This window comes from Anomalospiza imberbis, chromosome 3, assembly GCF_031753505.1.
Source record: "Anomalospiza imberbis isolate Cuckoo-Finch-1a 21T00152 chromosome 3, ASM3175350v1, whole genome shotgun sequence".
Classification (NCBI taxonomy): Eukaryota; Metazoa; Chordata; class Aves; order Passeriformes; family Viduidae; genus Anomalospiza; species Anomalospiza imberbis.
Window position 1 is genome coordinate 105,651,918 of NC_089683.1, and position 23,161 is coordinate 105,675,078.

At 52.6% G+C, this 23,161-nt stretch overlaps 3 protein-coding genes and 1 long non-coding RNA gene across 14 annotated transcripts in view; 1 reads left to right on the plus strand and 3 right to left on the minus strand.

Annotated features, from left to right (window-relative positions):
* RALGAPA2 (Ral GTPase activating protein catalytic subunit alpha 2) overlaps window positions 1-8,949 on the plus strand; it is a 91,775-nt gene extending 82,826 nt beyond the window's left edge. For all 5 annotated transcript variants that reach the window (XM_068186276.1, XM_068186277.1, XM_068186278.1 and 2 more), the window contains 2 exons: window positions 6,489-6,527; window positions 8,857-8,949. In XM_068186276.1, coding sequence (XP_068042377.1) covers window positions 6,489-6,493 — 5 coding nt within the window. In that variant the 3' untranslated portion in view covers window positions 6,494-6,527; window positions 8,857-8,949. The remainder of the gene's footprint in view (window positions 1-6,488; window positions 6,528-8,856) is intronic.
* LOC137471743 (uncharacterized) lies at window positions 221-6,627 on the minus strand. Its single transcript, XR_010997814.1, has 2 exons — window positions 5,600-6,627; window positions 221-1,559 (listed from the first exon to the last, which is right to left on the minus strand). It is a non-coding gene; the product is annotated as an uncharacterized lncRNA (long non-coding RNA).
* A 145-nt stretch (window positions 8,950-9,094) lies between the features above and the next one.
* The window catches only part of CFAP61 (cilia and flagella associated protein 61), a 93,609-nt gene continuing 79,542 nt past the window's right edge, over window positions 9,095-23,161 (minus strand). For 3 of the 7 annotated variants that reach the window (XM_068186285.1, XM_068186282.1, XM_068186286.1), the window contains 3 exons: window positions 21,265-21,418; window positions 13,832-13,931; window positions 9,098-10,264 (listed from right to left, as the gene is read on the minus strand). In XM_068186285.1, the coding sequence (XP_068042386.1) occupies window positions 13,852-13,931; window positions 21,265-21,418 (234 nt within the window). In that variant the 3' untranslated portion in view covers window positions 9,098-10,264; window positions 13,832-13,851. Of the gene's footprint in view, window positions 10,265-13,831; window positions 13,932-21,264; window positions 21,419-23,161 lie in introns of all 7 variants that reach the window. The other 4 variants (XR_010997813.1, XR_010997812.1, XM_068186284.1 and 1 more) reach the window with 4 other exon arrangements.
* INSM1 (INSM transcriptional repressor 1) lies at window positions 17,615-20,360 on the minus strand. The gene is given in 2 exon segments (XM_068186287.1): window positions 17,615-19,727; window positions 19,730-20,360. Coding segments are annotated over 2 exon segments (1,437 nt in total). The 5' UTR covers window positions 19,785-20,360; the 3' UTR covers window positions 17,615-18,345.

The window sequence follows — 23,161 nt, forward strand, 5'->3', positions numbered from 1 at the left end:
ACATCAGTGCTCATCAGTCATCCGCCCGCTGAGAGGTGACAGCATTGTGCTGAACTCCGGGAATTTATTCCTCGTGTGCCTTGTGGAGGGATAGGTTAGTGTGCAGTCACAATCGCTGTCCGGCTGGTTTAAGTTTAAGTGAACCTCTCCTGAAAGGGAGCTTTGGCTCTGAAATGCACATTTCTAGTGCCTTCAAAATGTGTTTTTCTCCAGCATCCAGAAAGTATCTGGTCAACATGTGCTGGACTCTCTAACAAAGATTCCTTAATCCGTCGTTGACACTCCTAGGGTGACACTGGCACTTTCTCATCATTCCCTGCTTCTCTTTTGGACTGTTGAATAGATTATTTCCAACCTGTATAAACGTTGCAGGACATCTGCTCTATTTCTCTTTAGCCTGACTTGTTAGCAGATATCTTCCATCTAAACTGAAACACTGAAGGAAGAAATTAAATTTGCTCACATAAATCACTTAGGAATAAAACCAGCCGTGCAGCATTGTCTGGCGTTGCTGGCTCCAATCCTGTCGTGCTTGGAGCTTTGTGAGGAGATAAGAGGCCTGTGCTGGCCCGGCAGTGGTGGCCAGGAGCAGCAGGCAGAAGGCTTTGGAGATAAGCGCTGGCAGGAGGGGGGAGGATGCCGGGCCCATTTACATAATCGCACCTCTTGTCCTGGAGAGGAGTCAGGGAACATGGGATGGATCTATTGATCTCTGCTGAACTGGAATACTAAACAACGCTAGGAAAGCTTATAACTTAAAGCTTTGATTAATGTTTCCTACATTAAAAAGTAGAACAGCTGTGCATTAAATTCTTTTATACACTGTGCCAAAAGTCTGAGACAAAAAAAATCACCCATTTCAATAGGAGTGCGGTGCGTGCCCAGGGCTGGTTGTTAGCACTTGAATCATTTATCTGTCGACATATCAGCAAATAGAAATGTAGATATAGTGATCTGTTTTAAACGTTTTGCTCTGTGCATAGTTGTGTTTCATTTTCATGCTGTTCTTAGCACATGGTGTTGTGTCACATGTGGTTTGACAGGGCAGACCCCCTCCACAGCCCCACTTTCTGAAGGATAAGCTGTGTATGCCAAACACATTTAAACCGTTTCCCAGTAGCTGAGGATTTCAGAACACTGTTCAATCAGGACAGAAGTACCCAGGTATGATTTCATTATTTTAATCGCTTTTAAGTGCAAAGCCTCCCCCAGTCAGATCCCAATTTTCAGACTTCTGAACCTCAGAATTAATTTCCTGCTCATGAACTGGAGGCCAGCCATGACTTCTGGTGTCAGAATCTCCGCTTCAGAGAGTCTCCTCACATTACCTGCTGATTCTCCTGCATATTTAGTCAGTGATGAGCAGGGGCAGTGTCAGCTGTGGCCATGGGGATGTGTTTTCCATCAGATGCCCCTCAGCAGTCAGCAGGGAGGCTGGATGCAGTCCCAGCAGCTCTACTGTTCCCCACCCAGGCCTGCTCCAGGCATAGATCCACCTGTCCTGCACCTGCAGGAATCACCTGTCTGCCACTTTGGAATACAGGGGGCATTTTTATATTCTGTAACAGAAAAAAGGAGTCAGGGAGCAGTTAATAAAAACAAGCACTTTTCCCTGAAGGATGGTCAGGCACTGGCACAGGGAGGCACTGGGTTCCCCGTATCTGGAAGTGTTCAGGAGGTGTCAGGACATCATCTTGGGGTGATGATGGTGTTGCTGGGTTGGCCACTGGACTTGTTGATCTCTTCCCGCCTTGATGATTCTGTGGGATGCAAGAAGCAGGCACAGGTGGCAGTACAAGCCAGCTGGTACTGCTGACTCTGCTGAGCATAAACTGCTCAGGTAAATTTAAGATTAATTCTCATCTGACCCGATTCTTATAATGCCCCTCAGGTGTGATCCTGTCAGTGCTGCAATTGTGTGTGTGCAGCAGAGAGGGTCAGGGAGTAAGAGTGCTGCTTATCACAGTGCAGCGTTCTCAGGAGTTACCACAGCGTAGGGAGAAATCAAACACAGCTCCCAGTGGACATACTGTGGTATCACTGATAATTCTTGGAACTGGATGTTTTTGTGTTTTCTGATGCTGTCCCTGGGGATGCATCCCCAGACTCATGTGGGATGTGGTCTTCCTGCCCTGGTTTAGTCTTCCTATCACCAGTCTTGCAGGTGCTGCATTTTCTGCAGGAAAATTGTCCAGTTGATTTCCTTTCCTATTTTGAGGAGCAGAACCTTAAACTCCCCGTATGGATTACAGATAGCCCTGACACCTTCAGCGTTGAAAGTGCAGCCTCATAGGCAGAATGGCCATCCCCAAACTCGTGCAGGGGATGTGCAGATTAGGAACAAAAGCTGGGAATACGGCCCTTTGTTGTTAAACTGGTGCATTACATGCTGTATTTTAATTAGGCAGGGATTGAGAGGCAGCCCAGGAAATCCTCCATAATCCAACACTATTGAATTATTCTCATTCTTTCCCTCTGCAGATTTCTCTCCTTTTAGTGGACAGGCTTTAAGCTGCTGTTCTTGCTCTCTCAGCCAAAACCAGAAATAGTTATTCAACAAAATACTTGTGCGTTCTTTTAAAAAAATCGGTGAAGCTGAAGTGGGCAGAGCAGCACCCCAACTTCAACTGCCTCTGTGGCTCCTTGGGGCTTTGGTCTGGTTTTGTGTAAGATCAGCAGACAGAAGCACAGTGTTAACCTTTGGAAGTGAAAGGGGCCGCTGGATATTCCAGGAGAACTCTCCAGTCATAGCTTTCCCATCACAAGGATCCTGTCCGAGGGGCTTGTGCTGGCCATGGCAGGTTCCTGCATTCCGGGGAACCCCCTAGTGGCCGGCACCTCAGGGGTTAATGGGAACGGGGCACACTTGACTGCTGAGAGGACTGATCTAATCACTGCCATATCCAAGTGCATCTGTTCACCATGAGGTCATTCTTGTGCATGCTAATGACTTGGAAAATAAAGCACAATGCTCAGCGTTATCAGGGAGGATATAGTGTAAATCTTAGCTTTTTTAGTTGCTAATGGATAGTGTGGAATGGGCAGAGAAAGCATCTCGGAATCTTGTGTTCCAGCTTAATGTTTTTAAAGAATCCTTTTCAGTAGATCATCAGAAGAACTGTGCTGGAAAACTTGGACATGTGGTATCTGTTGATAAATGGATTCTTAAATGAATATTATGGCATTGCCCAAGCGAAACACTTGAGTCAAGGAACTATTGAGGTTTTCAGCATTCCCCGGTGTTAAAGCCTCGGAGCTGTGCCTGCTGATTTGCATAAAACCGAGATTTTGCAGCCTTTTTGTTGCAAAGGTGACACATGCTTTTCTTTTGTCTCTGGACTTTTATGTGCATAAAGTTCTTGTAGAAAATACTTGAATGTACAGCAAACATGATCTTTATTATTTAGTGGTTTGTTTTAAACCACTTTTTGTTCCGTGTTGAGCTTTATCTTTCCCACTTTAAAGCAAAAGAATTATTTGAATTGAACATGCAGGTTTAAAATATATTTTTGAGAAAAAAGAAAAAAACAAACCCGGAGTAATTCTTCTTCTAAACAGGACTAATGTTTTTTGTAACAGTTACTGAGCCAAGGATTAATTTTGCGTTAGTTTGGTTCTTCTGGGGTTTTTATACTACTGTGGGGTTTTTTATCATTTTGTCTTTTTCATTGAAGCTCTGTAGGGTGTTTTGTCAGATTTGTGTCCATGTTCTGCGTGCGTGTTTGTGTGTGTGTGTGTGTGTGTGTGTGTGTATATATACACACATAAATATATATATGTGTGTGTGTGTGTAGAATTTTTGCCTATTTTCCTGCGAATATTAAAAACATACACATCTGAAACTGAGTGCCACGGTATCAGAGCACGTGCAGTGTGTGCCAGGGGTTGGGTTTTAATCCGTGTGTCAGTGCTGCCTGAAAGTGATCAATTTATTTCTAATATATGGGATTTAGGAAATTCTTGACTGTCCTGGTTACTAGCAGAACAGGGAATTGCTGCTAGCATGGAGCGTGTGTGAGGTCTGCTGGGCGTGGTGCTCAGCAGGTGAGGTGGGGCACTGTGCAGCCCTTGGTGCTGTGTTGCTGCCACAGTGGTGCAGGTTGTCCAGGCAGTAAACAAAGAGGAAAAGCTGAGGGAAGTGGAGCAGAGGAGCCAGGACAAGTTACCACAGGAGGCAGGACTCAAGGGCTTTCTCTTCTTCCTCCTTCCCTGTGAGGACTATTCAGGATGAGGCACGGTGGGCTGTCTGGCTTCCCGTGTCTGTTTAATCCAGGTAGTTCCTCATCCTCAGCAGACTGGAGCCTGCTGCAGTTGGGCTGCCCTTGGGAAGTTCCTGCAGTGGCACCAGCAGATGTGGGAGCTGCTCCTTGCCTGGGTGCTCTTAGTTATCAGTGCTCTGCCCATGTTTGGCACAGCTGCTGCCTTAGTGTCCCCATGAGGGTCAGGAATGGTCTGGCATTAAGCAGGGCAGGGTCACAGGTACCACAAAGTGTTGGAGGCAGCAGCTCTGTCCCCCCATCCAGCTGCTGTGGCTGAACAGGCTGATTGATGCACGCGTACGCCCAGGAGCCCAGGCCTGGCTCCGGAGGGTCCAGATCCTTGCAGAGCCCTAAGGAAGTGGCCCCAGTGTGCTGAGGCTGTCCCAGTGCCACCACTGAGGATGGACAGTCCAAACTTGTCCCCCGAGGTTGGGCAGGTGCTGGGACTGCTTCCCCCTCAAGCCTGGTGTTCCCCTCAGGATCTCCAACAGTGGGGCGGTGAGAGCCACATCAGGGTTCTCAGCCTGGCCCCTGCCTTTTCCATGTAATTAATTGGCTCAGGGGGTGCTCCCCCAGCTACGCTCTCCAGGAGAGGAGGTGGGGAGGGAGGGCTTAGCCTAGCAATCAGTGCTGGGATGGGCAAAAATATGAGCTTGATGGGCCATCTCTTCTGCTGGGTGACAGCTCCAGCTGCTCGAGCTGTCAGCTCACAGAAGGCTCCAGGCAATATGGCCCCTTCCTATTTTCCCTCTGCACTGAGGCGCTGGCAGAGACCTGCAGCAGAGGCAGAGCAGAACTGGGGCAGAGCCATCCTGCGGCCTCGTGCCGAGGGCTTGGGCTGCCCTACCTCTGACACCCGCATAACCCCCAGCACGTGGTGGGGTCCTCCTGCCTGAGTTTGAGCCTTGCAAAACTAATCAGCAGCTGCTCCAACTTGAGAGTAATTAAACTTCAATGTGTACATTTCAGGCTTATTTCTGAGGTGCTCAAACCATGGAGGCCCACAGTGGTGCCAGGCACTCCCACCTGAGCTGGGAGCTGTGGGTGTCATTTTAAGGTCTGTTCTGCCCCAGTTATTAACCTGCAGTGTCAGATTCTCTTTACTGTGTCACTTACAGCTTTCCAGGGCACTGGAGGAAGTGTGTGGCTTTGATTACCCAACTTCATTTATCCATGGGTTTTTCTGTGCAGGCTCAGGATGCTGCTTATAGTGTACTTGGAGCCTGTCTCTGGGAGTTGGAAGCAGGAACGCTGTTTATTTTTGATTTATGACAACTGTTCTCTCTGGAATTTTATTACCTTTGCATTTACTATGAAGGAAAACAAAGATTTCCACAGACCTGTCCTGGCTGAAAGGCTAATAGGGGGTTGGAACAGGTCACAGCCCATGTGAAAACTTCATGGTTCTTCTCAAGTACCTTCAGCATCCTTACAGGTCATGGTCTTACCCACCCTTGCTTTCAGGAGTGTTCAGCTGCTTCATGAGCAGTGGCTAAAATGCCATTCCTAGAGCACATGCCCTGGGGAAGGAACCAGGTTTATTCTGTGGACTGGATTTAAGATGCAATACACCATCTCTCTCTGGCTTCCTGCAAGGTAACCTTGCATTTAAAATGCTATCATCTATATTTTAATTCTGTTTTTAATCCCTCTTGCAAGAAATGTGTTTTAAAAGCTTAATGCTCTTTAAGCAGCCTCACCTGTGAGAGGCCCTCCACTCTGTGTGTGTGTGTGTGTGTGTGTCTTGTCTGAGTGCAGGTGTGTGACTGCTCATGGACAGGTTTTATGCATTCAAGGAGTTCCTCTTCTGGTACCAGGATCGCTACGCTGCTCGCTTCCCGGAGTTTTAACCTGGCTGTAGTGTCACAGACAGGTCTCTATGAACCCTCAAATTTTAGCCAGTTTCAAATGGTGTGGCCAGCAATAGTGCTGGATGTGGAGCTGAGGCATGAAGCAGCTGCACGCTACCATCCCACAGCAGCAGGTTTGACAGAAGGTGAAGCACAAATGAATATTCATTCCAGTTTTTGCCAACATTCCCTCCCTTGGTTGTTTCAGTCCTCAGACCCCAGGAGAAAGTGTATGCATGCTCCCATTCCCGCCTTTAGTGGGGTGTGCTGTGTCAGGTTGATGCAAGCGCAGCAGTCACAGGGTGCTGGTCCTGCACTGACATGGTTTTGTTCCCCCACTTTGGTCCTTCACTGACATAGTTTTGTTCTCTCCCTTTAGATTAGAGTGTTAATGCTCTCGGTACAGTAAAAGCCACAGGTAAGAGCAATGATTCCCACAGGCCCCTCAGCTGCTGCTGTAGTTCATCAGTAGCAGCTCTCCTTCCCCTCCTCCTCCCTTGCTGCCTCTGCTCCATGTTCAGCTCACGCCTCCTCTGCTCTGCCTCCCAAGCTCTGGTTCGCCTTGTACCTCCCATACTCCGCGTGCAGTTCTGCCTCCTCTGCCCTGCGTGCGGTTCTGCCTCTTGCGCTCTGCGTGCGCCTCCTGCGCTCCGCACGTGGTTCTGCCTCTAGGGTGCAGTTCTGCCTCCTACAAACAACGCAGTGATGCCTCCTGCAATCCTCATACAGTAATGCCTTCTGTGATCTGCGCACATTAATGCCTCCCATATGTGGTAATGGTTCCCACAGTATGTGTACAGTAATGGCCCCAGTAATGCCTCCCACGATCCGTGATCCGTGATCTGTGATCTGTGAACAGTAAAAACTCTTTATGTGCCAGGTAATGCCTCCCGTGATCCACATGCGGTAATACATCCCACGATATGCGCCTGGTAATTATTTTTTACTTCTAAGCTGCTTCAGCTTGTCCATTTGGAGAAAACTATTATTTTGACCATCTGCCATTCTGCCTCACTGCAGGAATGTCAAGCACAACACCTCCCTCAAAGCCCTTCCCTCCCCCATGCTTTTCTCCCCAGCCAATAGCACCACAGGTTTTGTTTTAATCTAAAGTTGACAGCTCTCCATTTTTCACAGAAAATGCCTTTACAGGCTAAGTCACACTTTCCACCTTTTTAAAATGTGCTATTTCCCCTCAGTCACTTTTCTCAAAGAACCAATCTGGTAAGTAAGGGCTGTCTTTGAGATGCAAACGCAGGGCTGCAGGCAGGCTGAGGGGGTTCACACTTAGGGCTGTGCTGCTGCTGTTCCACTCTTGCTTTCAGTCACTCAAACACCCAGAGCTGCTCAAGCAGAAGCACAGGTTACACCTCACCTTGGAAGTGCAGCCCAGAGCCAGGGTGAGTCTTTGTCCTCAGAGAGCAGCTGAGGGCTCATCCTGCTGCCACACTGACCTATGGCCATGTCCCCACCTGTCCTGCAAGGACAGTGCCCTGCTCACCTGTACCCGAGGGCTAGCTCAGACATGGGCAGCTTCACCCAAGGTCCTGGCTGTGGTCTGGGGTATTTTGCGCACGTTTGGGATTTACCTGAGCTAGGAAGGTGAAGAGAGGATTGAAGACTTGTGGCCTGGCCAGGCACAGCTGAGAATGGAGTCAGTTGTTGCACTGGAAGTAGGTCTATGCTTCAAAACACAACTATCTCTCAGGTGGTTCAGAGGACGTGCCAATGGTGCCAGCCTTCACAGAGTTCAGAACATTCCTGTGGTCTCCCTGCCTGGCTGCAAGGCTGTTTCTCCCACCTACCTGTAATAAAAAACTTGTGTTTACACTTTGGGAAACAATTGCAACATGGTTTAAAAATACTGTTTCCTTAGGGAGCTGATGAAACAGTTCCCCCGGGAAATGCCTTGGGACAGGGCATTTCAGGAGCAGGGCAGGGCGCATCCCTCACAGAAGCTCCACCTGGTTTTGGTCATTAGTGTCTCATTTAATGACCATGTGCTCACCTGTTTCCCCTCAGCCAGCCTGGGCAGGCCTGGCCTCCAGGGAATAACCAACAGGTGACTCCACTCAACAACAAAGCGTAAATCCCCCCATACCCAGAGCCCCCACAAGACCCTTCCCCAGTGGTGACCATAAGCACCAGTAACAAGGGTACCTGTTAAGTAGTGGAAGAAATAGTGATTCTGTAGGATTTTCCCAGAGGTTAAGGCACCTTCCTGGAGAGTTCTGTGCCAGCCCTCACGCTGGGAATGCTTGTTTCCAGCTCTTTGTAGCAGGCCAAATACACAAGAACAGTTTAATGACACACACCAAAAACCAGTTTTGTATCCCCCAGACAGAATTGTTTTATGTTGGAGCTTCAAGTGAGCAGGATGGGAGCTTCCCACCTCCTTCCCATAGGGCTGTTGGGGCCCTGAGAGCCATCAGGGGCTGCAGGGGCTGTGCAGACCAAAAGGGGGTAATGCTGGGGGGCTCAGTGCTCACCTGGACACTGACGGCCTCTCAGGGCCCCACTGCTCCTCACTTCTGGGAGCTGGCCAAGAGAAATCCCTGATTTCTCTGGGAAGCACAGTATGGCAGTTCTTCAGCTGCCTACAGCAGCTTCATCCTCTGGAGGTCAAGTTCACCTGAGTGATCCCCAGGAGAGGCTGGGCAGAGGGCTGCACTGTGTCACACAGTTATTCTGAGGACACAGGCTGTTTTGTCCTGACCTGGGTTTTCCTTGCCCATTCTGTTTTCCAGGCTGCCTCATCACAAGTGCGAGCGCTGACCTCACTGACACCACTGGCGTCGAGCTGGTGGAGCCGCCCTCGCCCACGCTGCCACGTGCCTCCAGGAGCAGGGTCTCCGGGAAGCTCTGCCACTCTGCTAGTGCCCTCAGCAAGATGTCCACCTGATGCCCTGGAGAACAGAACTGTGGCCGGGGCAGCCCACGGCACCTGAGCACAGATCAGAATGGGCAGTCTGGGTGAATATGTCTTGAAGGGGCCAGGCTTTTAAAATTTGCTCTGTGAAATGGGCCTTCCCCAGTCTGGTCAGACATGGCTGAGGATCGGATGTCACCTGTGTCACCATCACTACTGCTCTGGCACCAGGTGAGCAAGGGTCCCAAACCCCTGGGTGCAGGTGCTGCAGCCAGAGGTCATTAACCAGCACTGAAATTAGTTATTTAATGTACCCTTAGAGCATCGCTTTAGTCATTCCAGGCAGCACTTACCTGTGCATTAGGGAATTTCTTCTAAAGAGAGGTTTTCCTGTGACTGGCCAGGTAGCAAATGTTCCCTGCTGAAGCACAGGTGGATGAGGGAGGAGCTCTCCAGTTGGTGCTGTCCCACTCTGGGAGTGCTGTGGCCTTTCTGTGGTGTGTGCAATGGCTGTGCACTGAAACTGCTCCCTAGAGAAACAAAAATAAGCAAATCCTTTTTAGAAGAACAAAAGCCGCACTCCTGCCATGACCCCTTCCCAGCACAGTGTGAAGAACTGGGTAACCTCCTCACCTTGTCCCAGCAGGCTGTGACCTGTCTCTAGCCAGAGTACAACACAGCTGAAGGCTTCTGAGGACTTGGGGTGTCCTCCTGGCACCGCTGTAGTGAGCAGAGCTTGTATTGGCAGTAGCTGATATGTTTTGGTTTACACGTGTTGTAGGTTGATGGGGTGAACATTTTTATAGTTAAATCCCGAGTATTTTAAAGCAACAGAAATCTGAGATCCAGCAGCCACAGAGCCCTGTTCTGCTGCTGCTTGGCTGCTCCTGGGCACACACACGCACACCACCCAACAGAACGGGAGTTGCTTTAAGCAAAGAGATCACGTTTTTTTGGGAAATGCGTGGTTGGGCCCCTCTCTGTTTTTGCACTTACACTTGGTGTTACAGCCGTCTCTCTGGCCCTCTGAGTGCCAGCACCTGGCCAGAAGCCACCCTGTGCCCGTGGGGCACCCCCCAGCCATGGCCAGTGATGCTGAGGCAGCCCTGGGGCTCTGCAGTGCGCTCTGTGCCCAAGGGGCAGTAGCTCAGCCTGGTGCCCAACAGGAACTCACCTGGTGCAGATGCAGGAAGGAACCTCTGTCACTGAGGGCTTGGACAACTGGTTTGATTTTCTGCCTCACAGCTGGGTTTTGCTTTCTGTTGATTTTCTGTCAGTGAAGGAACCTAGAATATAAAACATGCATTTTAATTTATTTTACATTCAGGGCCAGACAGTCACAGCTGTCTGGCACTTAAGTAATCCAATAGCTGGTCTGAAACAATTTCAAAGGCATCCTTCTGAGTAAGGAGCCCTTTCTCTGTAGAGCAATATGTACCTCTAATTCAGGGAAGAATTAAGACATCAATGAAAATCATGTTTTCCTGATGTCAAAAAAACTATTAATTTGTATAAACTCCGCTGTGGTTTTGCACCCTGGATGACAAAGCCACTCTGTCACCCCTCACAAAATTAATAAATCTTTGCTCACAATAAAATTTCTCCCCAGAGCAATAAAAGGCAGTACCTGTGTGGTGTGTGTGGCGGCGGGTGGGAGGTACTGGGGCTGGAACTCCAATGACACTGGTGGTGCTGCTGGGCCCGGCTGCTGGAGGTGCCACGGGTGTGCAGGGCTGGCTCGCAGGGGACAGGTACAGTCCCTGCTGGACGCGGGTTCTGTCCCTCTCTGCTGGGGCTGCGGCTGCAGGAACAGCCGCCAGATGTGGAGCAGGCAGCGGCGTTCCCAGAGCAGAGTGCTCTTGAGGAGTTCACACCATGCTGTGACTGACAACAGGGGCACCCACGGTCGTGTCCTGCGGGCCCCCACATGGCAGCAGTGACCTTTGCCACCTCCTGCCAGCCCGACCCTGGCCACGGTGCCAAGCACAGAGACAGACTTTTGGGGCCCCCAGAAGCCACTGTCCATAACCTGCTTCCCTGCAATGTCTCATAGCCCAACCATCTGCATTAAAAACAAGAGGTTTTTAATGGTGATTTTGTACTCTACAGCGATATTCTTTAAGCAAATGCAGGGGGCTGCACTCAGCCATAACGATGTCTGAAAAGACAAAGGAAATCTCCCTTCCTTTCCTGAAGAGCCACAGCAAAATCCTCTCCTAAATTGCTTTCAGGTGCTCTAACCAGAAAAAGAGTTAATCCAGCTAGCTCCAGATAAAGGTACCTTTGCAGAAGTAACTCTGCACACACTAATGAGCTGTTGGGAACCTGGCTTCCACCTACCTTTCCCAAGGAGGATCCCTGCCCCAGGCCCAGCACCACCACCCTCGAGTGAGTGGAGAGCGGGCTGGGGCTGGCTGCTCTGTGGACCAGGGCTCACCGCTCAGGGGCTGCGCTGGCAGCACTGAGCCGGCGGTGCCCCTCACGAGGGCTGGCACAGCCGTGTCCCCACTGCCCTGGCAGCAGGCAGGCTCAGGCTGGAGGGCATGTGGCTCCCGCACAGCTGAGGGCCCAGCACGGCCTGGCACGGGCACCCACGGGGCCGGGGGGCACTGGGGCCCCGCCAGGCAGGACACGGCCACAGCCAAGGGGCTGTAGCGGCGCTGGCAGAGCCAGTCCAACATGGGGCAGGAACATGGGCCCAGGGCACCCCCAGCTCTGCACCTATGGCAGCAGCTGCAAAAATGGCATTAAAAATAATATACTAAATTAATTAACATATAGACTAGTTTATACTTAACATGGAGTCCCAGAATGGAGTGTGTTGGAAAGGAACTTAAAGTTCATCTCATTCCACTCTTACCATGGGCCGGGACACTTCCCACTATCCCAGGTTGCTCCAAACCCTGTCCAACCTGCCTTGGAACACTTCCAGGGATGGGGCAGCCACAGCTTCTCTGGGCAAACTGTGCCAGGGCCTCCCCATCCTCACAGCTAAGAATTTCCTTCCAATAGTTATACCTTCCTTCAGCTTTAGAAGGATGCCTAACATTTTTTACAAACATTTGTATAGGTATTACCTTATTCCTACACCTATTAATATGCTCTCTTTCGCTACAGAATATATAATAGGGATCTCATCCTATGTTCTATATACTGTATGCTACAGTATTTCAAAATATATATCTAATATTTGATGTTATGCATGTCAATATGTTTCTATTAGCCAGAGTATATGTGTAAGTATTAAAAACACACAGATACAATGTGTGTATATTATTACATTAAGGAAAATATATGCAATCTGTGATCTATAATCTAGGTATAATACAAGATATATAATGTGATATGCATTATATATTATACAATGTATTATATGCACCATATATTTTATCCTATTAATACCTGGTTTTGAATATTAAATATTGACTATAAAGATAATAATTATATTCAAAAATTGGTTATAGTTTACATAAATACAACATATCACCTTTACATTATACGTGTGTATCTACATATGCACCCATCCCTGGGATGTATTTTAGCTATATGTACATATTATGGCAAAAACTATAACATTACTTTGCTAACTGTAATGTTAACTGTGTGCAAATACATGCAGTATACTTTTATTTAAAATGTATATAAGAAAATAATATAAATCATATCAGCAATGTATGAATTCTATATAACATGATATAATGAACATGTAATATTTGGCACATGTATGATGTGCATCATGGACTATTCAGTGCAGTATATAGATATAATAACAGTATTTCAGACCATGAAATGTATGTATAGTGGATATGCCAGGTGTGCACACATATGAGCACCTACACTCTGTCCTCCACAGCACACAAATCCTGGCTGCAGAGCTGACAAAACCTCCTGTCAGACAAGTGTTTCATTACATCAACTGTACTGATAATGTATCAGTAATTATGTATAATGCATAGATGATATTATGTACTGCAGATAATATACTTAATATGCATTGTCCAAGTGGCAATATATAACAGACATATATTAGTATCTATTGTATAATACAATATGCTTTGGTATAATACATGTAATATATTATTACATGTGTTATTACCTACATATTCTGAAGTGTACTTATATAAATCACCTATATTGAATATACCGCTATAAAAGGAATATGTTTTTTACATTTATTTTATCACAGAATCCTAGAATAGTTTGGGTTGGAAGGGCACAATATAGCTCCTCTCATTCCACCCTTACCATGGGCAGGGACACCTTCCACTATCCCAGGTTGCTCTAAGCCCCATCCAACCTGGCCTTGGACACTTCCAAGGATCCAGGGGCAAATGCAAAATATAATTTATTGTATGTAATAAATTCTGATTTTCTTCTCTGTGTGTGTAACTAAGCCAAAACCTCCCAGCTCAGACACCCCCAACTGTATATCATTTTCCTTACATTTGTCATTGAACTGGTGTTGCACTATAGGTAATTTCCCTGTAAAAAACTGTAAAAATGAGCCAATAAAAACACCATGGTTCCATATCTTGAGAAAGTAGAACCTGTTTTAAACTGCAGCTAAACCATGCTCCTTCTCTCCCCCGGCCCAGTGCCCTCAGCAGCACAAGCAGAGCCTTTGCTCTGGTTAAATTCTCCCTGTCACTCACCTTCCCCATTGCCAAGGGAAGGCTGAAAAGCCTCAGCAGAGTAGTACAGCACAAGAGCCAGGCGGGAACAGGTTGGGCTGTGCATGCCCTCGCCTTCAGAGCTGCGAGGGGGCTTTATTAGAGCTTAAAAACAGTGGTTCTTTTTTAAGAGGAACAGGTAGTTTAACTGGACCTGGCTGCTTCAAATAATGTCCCAATTACCGTGTCAGGAGGATGTGCTCCTAGGAAGGTTCCTGTGCTGGTGTGGGGCTCCCGCGGCCGCCACTGTGCCCAGCTCTGCCCGGCTTCAGTCCCTGGCTGCCTGTTGAGGAGAAAACAGCATGGTCAGAACAGTGCTAGGGGCAGCCCAGCACTTGGATTCAATGGCACAGATAAGAACCAAGCCTAGCAGTGTCCGGTGTGGAGCTGGTACCACATTACAGCCCACACTTGGCATGTCCCATTTCAATGATTAATGCATCAAATGTTGCCAGAGGCAGACCTTTTGTTATGTGGACAGTAAATGACATTTTATTTAAACCATTTATAGCCCTGATGAGGCTTCTTACCTGCATGGAAGGATCTGAGGTGTTTGTCGCCGTTTGCAAGGATGCACCTGCAAACCCAGATCCTTCACCAAGGGGAGCTGCCTGGGTGCTTCAGGGAACTGCTGTCACACCCAGCCTAAAACACCACAATCCAGCACTCCTGACCCAGGAGCAATGGGGCAGGAGATGTGTTGGCACCAGCACACCACAGCACCCTGTAGCACCCTGCAGGCACGGCACACCCCAGAGAAACACCTGTGACTCCATGAGCCATTTCCCAGCTCATCAACGGCAATACCTTTTTTTAAACAGGCTTGTGTTGTGTGAGGAAGAGTGAAATCCAAGGCAAAAGCCAATGTTTGCCCTGTTTCCAGGCATGCCCTAATTCCATGGATACCTCCCAGCTGCCCACTCCAGAAACAGACCAGGAGGTTTTGGGCAGGGCCCCCCAAAACCCTGAGCTCTGCCCAGCTGTGTTTCCCAGTGAACGCATCCAGCAAGGCAGCTGACAGATGCCTTACTGCACTGATGGCTACGAGGGACTGTAGTGTTGGTACCAAAACTTGGAAAAACCTTCCCTGGGGACAAGCATCCTCCAGAGAGTCTTATCCTGTGGGCAGGAGCAGCTTGCCCCATCTCCCCACCAGCTCTGAGCCCATGGGGCAGGGATGGCGTCTGTGCTGTGTTTCTCAGGACCCTGCAGGTTCCTCTATCTAAATCTCCCAGTTCCTTTCCCTCTGCTCACAACACTCGGTCCCAGACCACATATTTCGCTCTCAGCAAGCTCAGAGAGGAGGAAGGCTCCGGCACAGCAGGGAAACCCCTCTGCCTGAATGCATAGAGTATGAGCAACCTCTGCACCAGCTGCCTCCACTGCGTCATATTTGGGACAGGATCAGCGTTTTCCATGGTGCCCAAACCTGTTTCTGCTAGATGCACCGAGAGCCATCAGCAATTGATTTGTTAGCTGACAGCAGGAGGCTTTGTTTGCGCAGCGCTGGCTGGCCGTGCTGCCAGGTGGCCAGAACATAACACCCACCAGGCAACACCTGCATTCCCAGGGTCTGCTTCTGAGAGCACTCTGGGTTCAGCCGCACTGCTCGGCCCCTGGGACAGCCACCAAGCTACATGTGGGCTTGGAACTTCACAGACACAGAGCAGGAGACAGAGCCCAGCAGAGGCCCAGTGCTGGGAGCCTGGGCAGTGGGACAGTGCAAGGCAGGAACTAGTGAGGGGCAAAGACAGATCCATCCCCAAAATACTGTCCAAAGGATATTGGTGTAAGTGGAAGGCTTTGTAACCTGTCACGGTGGTGCAATGCCCTTCACTGCCAGGTGGCATGAGATGCAAAACAGTAATGCTGATGGCTCCCTGCAAAACCCCTCACAACCAACCTCTCCAGAAACCCCTCAAGCCATCGGGGCTCACCCTCACAAGGAACCTCTTCAGAAACCCCTTGGCTTGGCCTCACAAGGACCCAGCGGAGCAGATGAGGGGAGAAAGGCTGCAGACACAAAGGCACAGCCGCTCTGCCCAGGTTGTTGCAGCCCAGGGATGTCAATAGCAAATTATGTCCATTTTACAGGATGCTTGTGAACAGAGCTGTTTCCAGTGTACTCTGCTGTCACCTCTCCTTACTCCTCCCCAACACAGGAGTCTCCACTAATCACCCTTTCTGCTCAGTAGGAGATGCAATACATCAGTGCCGATGGTTACCCAGACAGTTCAAAAAACCTGGGGAATTCTGGTCCTCAGAAATTTCAACTGATTCTTAGCAGGACAGACATGGATTTATCTGACTATTAGGAAATGGACAGCGGTATGAAGCTGTTGTTTTGTGGCCTGCTGGTGCCACAGGCTTTGAGCACGGATTTCAGCAGGGACACTGCTGTGACAGTGTGGATGGAGCCATTAGGCTTCTCCAGAGGATGTGCCGGGCATCATCTGGAAATGGTGTCCAGTGGCCTGAGAGGATGGCCATGTGTATTGGCAGAGTCCCCTCAGGGAGCAGAGAGCCTGCTCCAAAGACAGCTGCAACACCGTCTGCAACAGCCCAGGATCTGGGGCTTTCCAAGACCAGGGAAGCCAGGAAAGGCAAAACTGCACCTCTTGCCAGGCAGGCTTTGCTGCCTGTGTCTCTCTGGCTGTGCTCTTTTCCAGTGTATTGATTTACAGCTAAAACCACAGCTTTGCCTAGGCCTGAAGTCAGCCCTGGTACTACCAAGTCAGTTTCCTAGGAATCAAGACAACAGGAGCATACCCATACACTGGTACTGTTCAGCCTGACTGAACAAAAAATCCCCAAAAAAACAACAAAAAACCCCAAACAAATCTTTCTCTAGAAAGACGTTCTTTCCCTACAAGCTTTGCTTTATCATAAAATACCGAGCCAGTTCCTGGGAAACTTTTCTCCAGGAAGCTCAACCACCTGCCTTTCCCACAGTGAATCAGGGTTAGGAGTCTTTAGGTGAGAGAAGATAGCAGGAACAGGCTAGAAACCTCTTCCAAGGAGCCAAAGTCTCAAAGGCATTGCTACCCCAAGATGGAGCAGCCCCTATGCCCACACCAAGCCCTCACATCTCCCTGGCCTTTCATACACCAGTTTGGGAGCAGGGATTTGCTCTTGGGGCTGCCAAGCAGATTTGCATGCCGTGAAGTTGGCTCTGTACCCGCTCCTGCTGGCAAAGGGGGAGATCATATAGGTGCATACAACACCTGTCTGTGAGAGGGGTTTCACAAACCCAGCATGCACCTTCCCCACTTACACAGATTTTACAACAATTCTGACCAAACCCGTCAGGATTCCCACATACAAACACAAGCCCTGGAGATAGATCCATCTGCACAGATATGTATATATCTATATATAGAGCTATTGAAAGCTGCTACAGAAAGCCCACTCCAGGGCACAAAGGACCAGGCAGGAGCCGGCTCTGGCCCCGCCAAGAAGCAGAGAAATGCCTGGCCTTCCTCGCACCAGCTCCACAACTCACGGACAAAGCAAGATGCCGCAGCAGCCACCCAGCAAACAGCACAGCCCTCGTAGACAGGGATTTCTACAAATTCTCCACTGACAGGTGCTGCCTCTCCTTGAGCTATCCCTACATCACCAGGGAAGGTACCTTGCAGCTCTCCCCAGCAGCAGAGCACAGGGCAGGCTGTGCCCACTGGTGGCTAGAGCAGGGGCAAGGCTGGGGCTCCGGCCCATGGCGAGAGGACCCCTTTGCTCAGGGGGCAGCCTTTCCCCAGAGCAGCCATGCTGCACCCTGCTCTTCTTCTCCCTTTAATTCCTTTTTAATTAATCTCATCAAATGGTGCAGAGCAGGCTGGTGCCTATGGAGGCACCCTGCCAGCTGCAGTGTGGAGCCGGGTGCCAGCCCACCCCCCCACCCCCACCTCCCACCCCGAGCCCCCAGGGCCAGCCCAGCAGGGAGAAGCAGGAGGGGTGGGGGCATGCTTGAATTTGAAAATATTTTATTTGAATAGTAAATAATTATACAGTTGAAACAGTTCTATTGAAGCACTCTATAAATAGCTAACAGTTAAGAAAATAATGTGTGTAGAAAAAGAGATTGCATCTAAAATTAAGAGCTGTTGGTTGCACGGGATAAAATGGTTAAGATCATGTGTTATTCTAGGTATAAAAGTTAAAACCTTTTTAGCAGATCCCTTAAGAAAAAAAGATCTTCTAAAACGCACAGTGAAATGGCAGGTGGGGAGACAAAAAAGCACATTAGAATATCTGCAATCAAATAATATCAATCTTCATAATTAATATAAATAAATAACGAATAAATAACATAATTACTCAAACCAACATATACAGACAGACAACTCATGAGCTACCTTAGTAAGGGCAAACGAACAGAAACAGAAAGTTGGCATGTCACAGTTAAGGCAGTTTCTACAGCATTTTCTGGAGACCATCAACAGCAGAGTCAAGGCATTTGTGGCTACACTAAAGGAAACGCTTGTTTCTCTCAAGCAGTTTGATCTGTTCACATCGATAAAAACAGAGCAAAGGAACAAAATTAAAAAAAAATAAAATAAGAAAAAAGAAAAAATAAGAGAGAGACCCCGGGAAGGTAAGTGTAAAGCCAGATTCCAGCAGGTCACAAGCTGTATTAAAGCTAATTGTGTGGCGGCCCCGGGGGAGCAGCGCGGGGCGGCGGGGAAGGCACGGGCGGCTCAGCAGGCAGGGCGCAGCGGCACCTGGAGCAGGATGACCTGCCGGTTCTCCGAGGGGTGGCACTTGTTGATGTGCCGGGTGAGGCCGGGAGAGCTGTAGAAGGTGGCCGGGCAGTACTTGCAGGGGAAGACCTGGGCGGCGTGCAGGAGGCGCAGGTGCCGCTCCTGGCTGCTCTTGCTGGGGAAGGTCTCCCCGCAGACGGGGCAGAGGCGGCACTCGGCGGCAGGCAGCTCCTCGGCGCTGGGCTCCGGGGCTGGTGCGGGTACCGGGGCTGGCGTGGATGCCGGTGTAGCGTGCCCCAACAGGTGCTTGCGCAGGTAGGCTTGCCGGCGGAACCGCTTGGCGCAGCGGGGACACTCGAAGAGCCCCTCCTCGGAGCCCGCCTCCGAGGCTCCGCCAGGGCTCGGTGTGTCCCGCTCGCTGCCACTGCCACCGCTCGCCTCCTTCGGTGTCTCCTCCGCCGGGGCCGGGCCTGGGCACGCGGCCGGTGCCCGGCCTGCCTCGGGGCCGCTCTTGGTGGCGGGCGGACGTGGTTTGTGCCAGCGGCGGTGGGAGGCGAGGTTGGCGGGGCAGGAAAAGACCTTGTCGCACTCGGGGCAGCGGTACTCCACCCGGACGATGCGGGAGCAGCGGTGCTGCGCCAGCGCGAAGGGGTCCCCGTACTCCTCCTTGCAGAGCTGGCAGATGAACTCGCCCAGAGGACGGGCGCAGCCGCCCCGTGCCTTGGCCGGCACCTCCACCGGGCCCTCCTTGATGCGCAGCCCCAGCACGGGCGAGGTGGTCACTTCGTCCTCGAAGGTCAGCTTGCGGATCGCCTTCGTCTTCTTGCCCGACTGGGTCTTCTGCCGCCCAGGTTCGGAGGCACCCGGCGGGCGCTTGGCGGGCAGCGGGCGGCCCGAGGCAGGCGGCGCGGCCGGGGCGGGCGGCGCGGGGACCCCACCGGGGCCGGGGTGGGCGCCGGGCGGCTCGGCGTGGCCAGCAGCGGCCCAGAGCTTGAGGTCAGCCGGGGCGAAGAGGATCGGGTCCATGGTGCCGGGCACGGCCGGCGCGGGGAAGGACTCGGCTGAGACGGGCGAGCCCAGGCTGAAGCCGCGCTCCAGGTACTTGTCCCTGCTGACGGGCCGCGTGGGGCTGTACAGCGCCTGCACGGCGGCATCGGGCGTCCCGAATGGCACCGGCGGCGGCGAGTCCCGCGGTAGGGGCGGCGGAGCGGCGGGGCAGGCGGGCGGCTGGGCGGCGCCGGCGGGGAGCGGCGGGCCGGCGTCGGCCTCGCGGCAGCAGCGCGCCCGGTAGGACACGGGGGTGGGCCGCCGGCTGCGCTTCACCAGGAAGCCCCGGGGCATCTTCGCGCCGGCTCCGGGCCGGCGGCGGCTATGACGGAGGCTCCTAGCTCTGCCCGCGGCGCGGCCGCCGCCGCCTTTAAGCGGGCCGGGGCCATTGTTCGGGCCGGCGGCGGCGGGACGGGCCAATCAGCGGCGGCGGCGGCGGCGCGGCCGCACCTGAGCCCGGACCGGCACACGCCCGGCCCCGCCCCCGCCCGCCCGGCACGCGCGGCCTTTGTGTGCCGCCCCCCGCGCCGGCAGCGGGGCCGGCAGCGGGTGGTGCTCTCGGGCCGCCCGCCAGCCAAGGCTGCACCTCCGGGAAGCTCGGCACGGAGCGCCGTCCGCTCTCGGCGGGCGGACTGCTTGCGGGGGCGGCCGGCACCGGGGTGCGGGGAGAGGGGAGTTCGGCGCAGGAGGAGGCGAAAGCGGCGCTTGTGGCAGCGGCGGCACAGAGGGGAGCGGGGCTGCCCGCCGGGGGTGCTGCCCAGCGGCGGCAGCAGCAGCAGGTGGCCAATGACGGGTCTGTCCGAGCGGGAGGAATAACGAACGGGTCATCAGGGCCCGGCCGAGCCCGTCAACCCTACGAACGGAACAACTCCGCGCTGCTCTGGGGTCAGGGCAGGCGGAGCCACAGCCCCGGCCCGGGGGTAACCGAACCTGTTACTCTAACCCGAACGGGTCAGGCCCAGTTCCCGGTACAGGCAGGGACGGCGATGGTGGCGCTCGGTTTCAGCCCGAAACGCTGCGCGTCGGGTACGAGGTGCGACGGGGAACGGGCAGAGGGTCCTCGCTCCCCGCGCTCCCGCACGCCGCGGTCGGTGTCTCAGCAAACACGCCCGAAGCCCCCGAGGATGCGGCAGGTGCAGCCGTAGCGGGGAGAGCCCTGGGCTGCGGCCCCGCTCCCGCAGCCCTTTGTCCGCGGCGCGGGGTTGCGCGCGGGGGGTCGCGGGGCCGCCCCGCAGGTGGCGGGAGCGGGGGAGAGGAGCCGCCGCCAGGCCGGGGGCGCGTGCGGGCAGCGCCCTCCCCGCCCCCCGCCGGGCCCTTTGTGGGGGGCGCGGGGCACGCGGGCGGCACGCGAGCGAGCGGGCACCCCCCCGCGCGCGCCTTTGTGCGGGCCATTAGCATAAAGCTGCGCGACCCTCGGCACAAAGGGCGGCGAGCGGGGGGGCGCCGGCGGCCGCCGCTCCCCCGGACACCCCCGCGCCGCGCCGGGCCGGGCCAGGCGGCGGGGGGGTTCGAGGGGCCGCCCCGCCCGCCCGGGTGGGACAGGCGTGCGGCGCGGCGGGGCGGGGCGGGGCGGGCGGGCCGCGGCGCATTAGCATACAGCTGCGGCCCCGCGGGCACGCGCCGCCGCCTCCCCGCCGGGGCTACGGACTGAGACTCCACCGATGGGGCTGCGCACCGAGATCTCCCTTCACCGAACGGGCTTCGCATCGAGACTCCCCGTCACTGGCGGGGATGCACACCGGCACCCCCCTGCCCACGGCTGGGGCTGCGCACCGAGATCCCCATCTCTGCCAGGCCTGCTCACCGAGACCCCACGCCACGGCGGGGGCCGTGGCCCCAGACCCCGCTGTCCCACCATCTCTCTCTTACCTGCAGCCGACAGCACTCTGTAGGCATCGGTCGGGGCGTACATGGGCAGGTGGGCGCGGTGGTGGCGCAGGTAGCGCAGGACGGGTTCCCGAAGCGAAGGTGTGCCGGGTTTCTGCTCAGGGTGCTGCTCGGTGGCGGTGGGCTGCCCGGGCACCTGCAGGACAGAGCTGTCAAACAGACAAACGGGACTCGGGGCACGCTCCAGAGACACGGAGCATGGCAGCGGGGTCCAAAACCAGCCTGAAAACACGTCGGGGCTAGAACACAGGGGGAAGCGGGGTGTGGAGTGGGGCTCACGCTGGTAGCACTGAGCACACCTTGGGGCTGGTGGTGCTCGACTGTTTGTTCACCTCTCCCTCACAAACGGCTGGCCACAGGTGCAAGGGTTGTGGAGAACAAACCCGTGTGGAACCCCTGGATGTCCGACACGGCCGGTCAGAGGGGTTTTGCCAGAGGAATTCCACACTTCCCCCTCGCCCCCTCTCCATGCCCTATATTTACTGTGGCTTTTAACCGAGTCTCAGCATGGCCCAGCTGCAGCCAGAGCACCAGGCCATTATTCCTGATGGACGACAAGTGCTGTTCCGGTAGGTCTGGCACGGCACATGTGCCCACGGCGTGCGGCAGCATCCAGCAGCTGATGGAGGTGCAGCCCCCAGCCCTGCCATCTGCATGTTTGCATCGCCGAAGCTGCGCACGCCAGCACAAACACATGGCTGTGATCCCCGAGGGGTAAACATGCCCCGTGCCAGCGGCCCTGCGAGAGCCCCGCACTGCCCCTGTCCCCAGAACATGACTGGCTTTTCTATGCAGTTAGTGCTTCGATTAGCAAATATTTCTGTAAATATTACCCCTATTGCAGGACACTGATTTCCACTTTCTCTGGAAACTAACCAGAAAGATCTGATTTCTGTGCATTTATGCCCACAGCTCTTAAACATCTCTTTCCCTCATTTTTACATTTCATTAGTAGTTTTTCTGCATGCTGAAATGAGCTAGAATATGAGCATCTGGAGGCAAATACAGTAGGTCTCTTACTTCATACAGAAATACAACCAGTCTTGAGGCATTTAAGAGATACTCCAAGAGCACATGGTACCTACTCTGGATCTGGGAATGTGCCCAGAAGGAACACCCAATGAAAACATAAATTGTGACATTTAGTAAATATAGTTAAAATCACTATGAAAAAAAAAAAGTCCAAAATGCCAAATTGGAGATACCATCACCTATGTCCATAGGAGTCCTGACTCACACAGAGCTGCTTCCAGGCCATGCAGGGAGACTCCCTGTGTCAGGACTGCTGCCACAAAGACAGGGTAAGGCAAGTGAGTCCTTCATTTGTAGGGCACAAATTCCCCTCTCTCTCAAGTTGTTCACACTTACAGCAAGACAAATAAGTTTGAATGATGGCAAGAAAAACACATCAGGGCCCTCATTCTGCACAGAACTTAATTTTGTACTTTTTTCTAGAGGTCTTCCAAGAGAACCCAAATTAAACTGCACCAAGGCCCTTTCTGGGTCAGGACAACAGGAGGCAAATAGCTCTGAGCCCTTCGGGGAGGAGACAGGGCTGAGTGCGCGTGGCTGCAGCTGGGATGCAGCAGCACTGGGCCCTGGAGATGAGTGGACCATGGGCTCCACTTCCTCCTGCCACCCTGCCTCCATTTACACTCAATTCCGTTCATTTTCCACACAGTTAAAAACTCCATAAGCACGTGTTTAAAACCCAGTGCCACCATCTGCCACCACATGGGGTTAAACAAAGGCAGAAGCAGTGTGAGCTGGGTGAACTGGTCCTGGGTTGGAAGCACCGAAATCAGACCACAAACTCTGGTTTCAGCCAGAAGTTCCTCAGGAGGTGGGAAAGGCAGTTCTGGGGGCTGCTGGACACCTG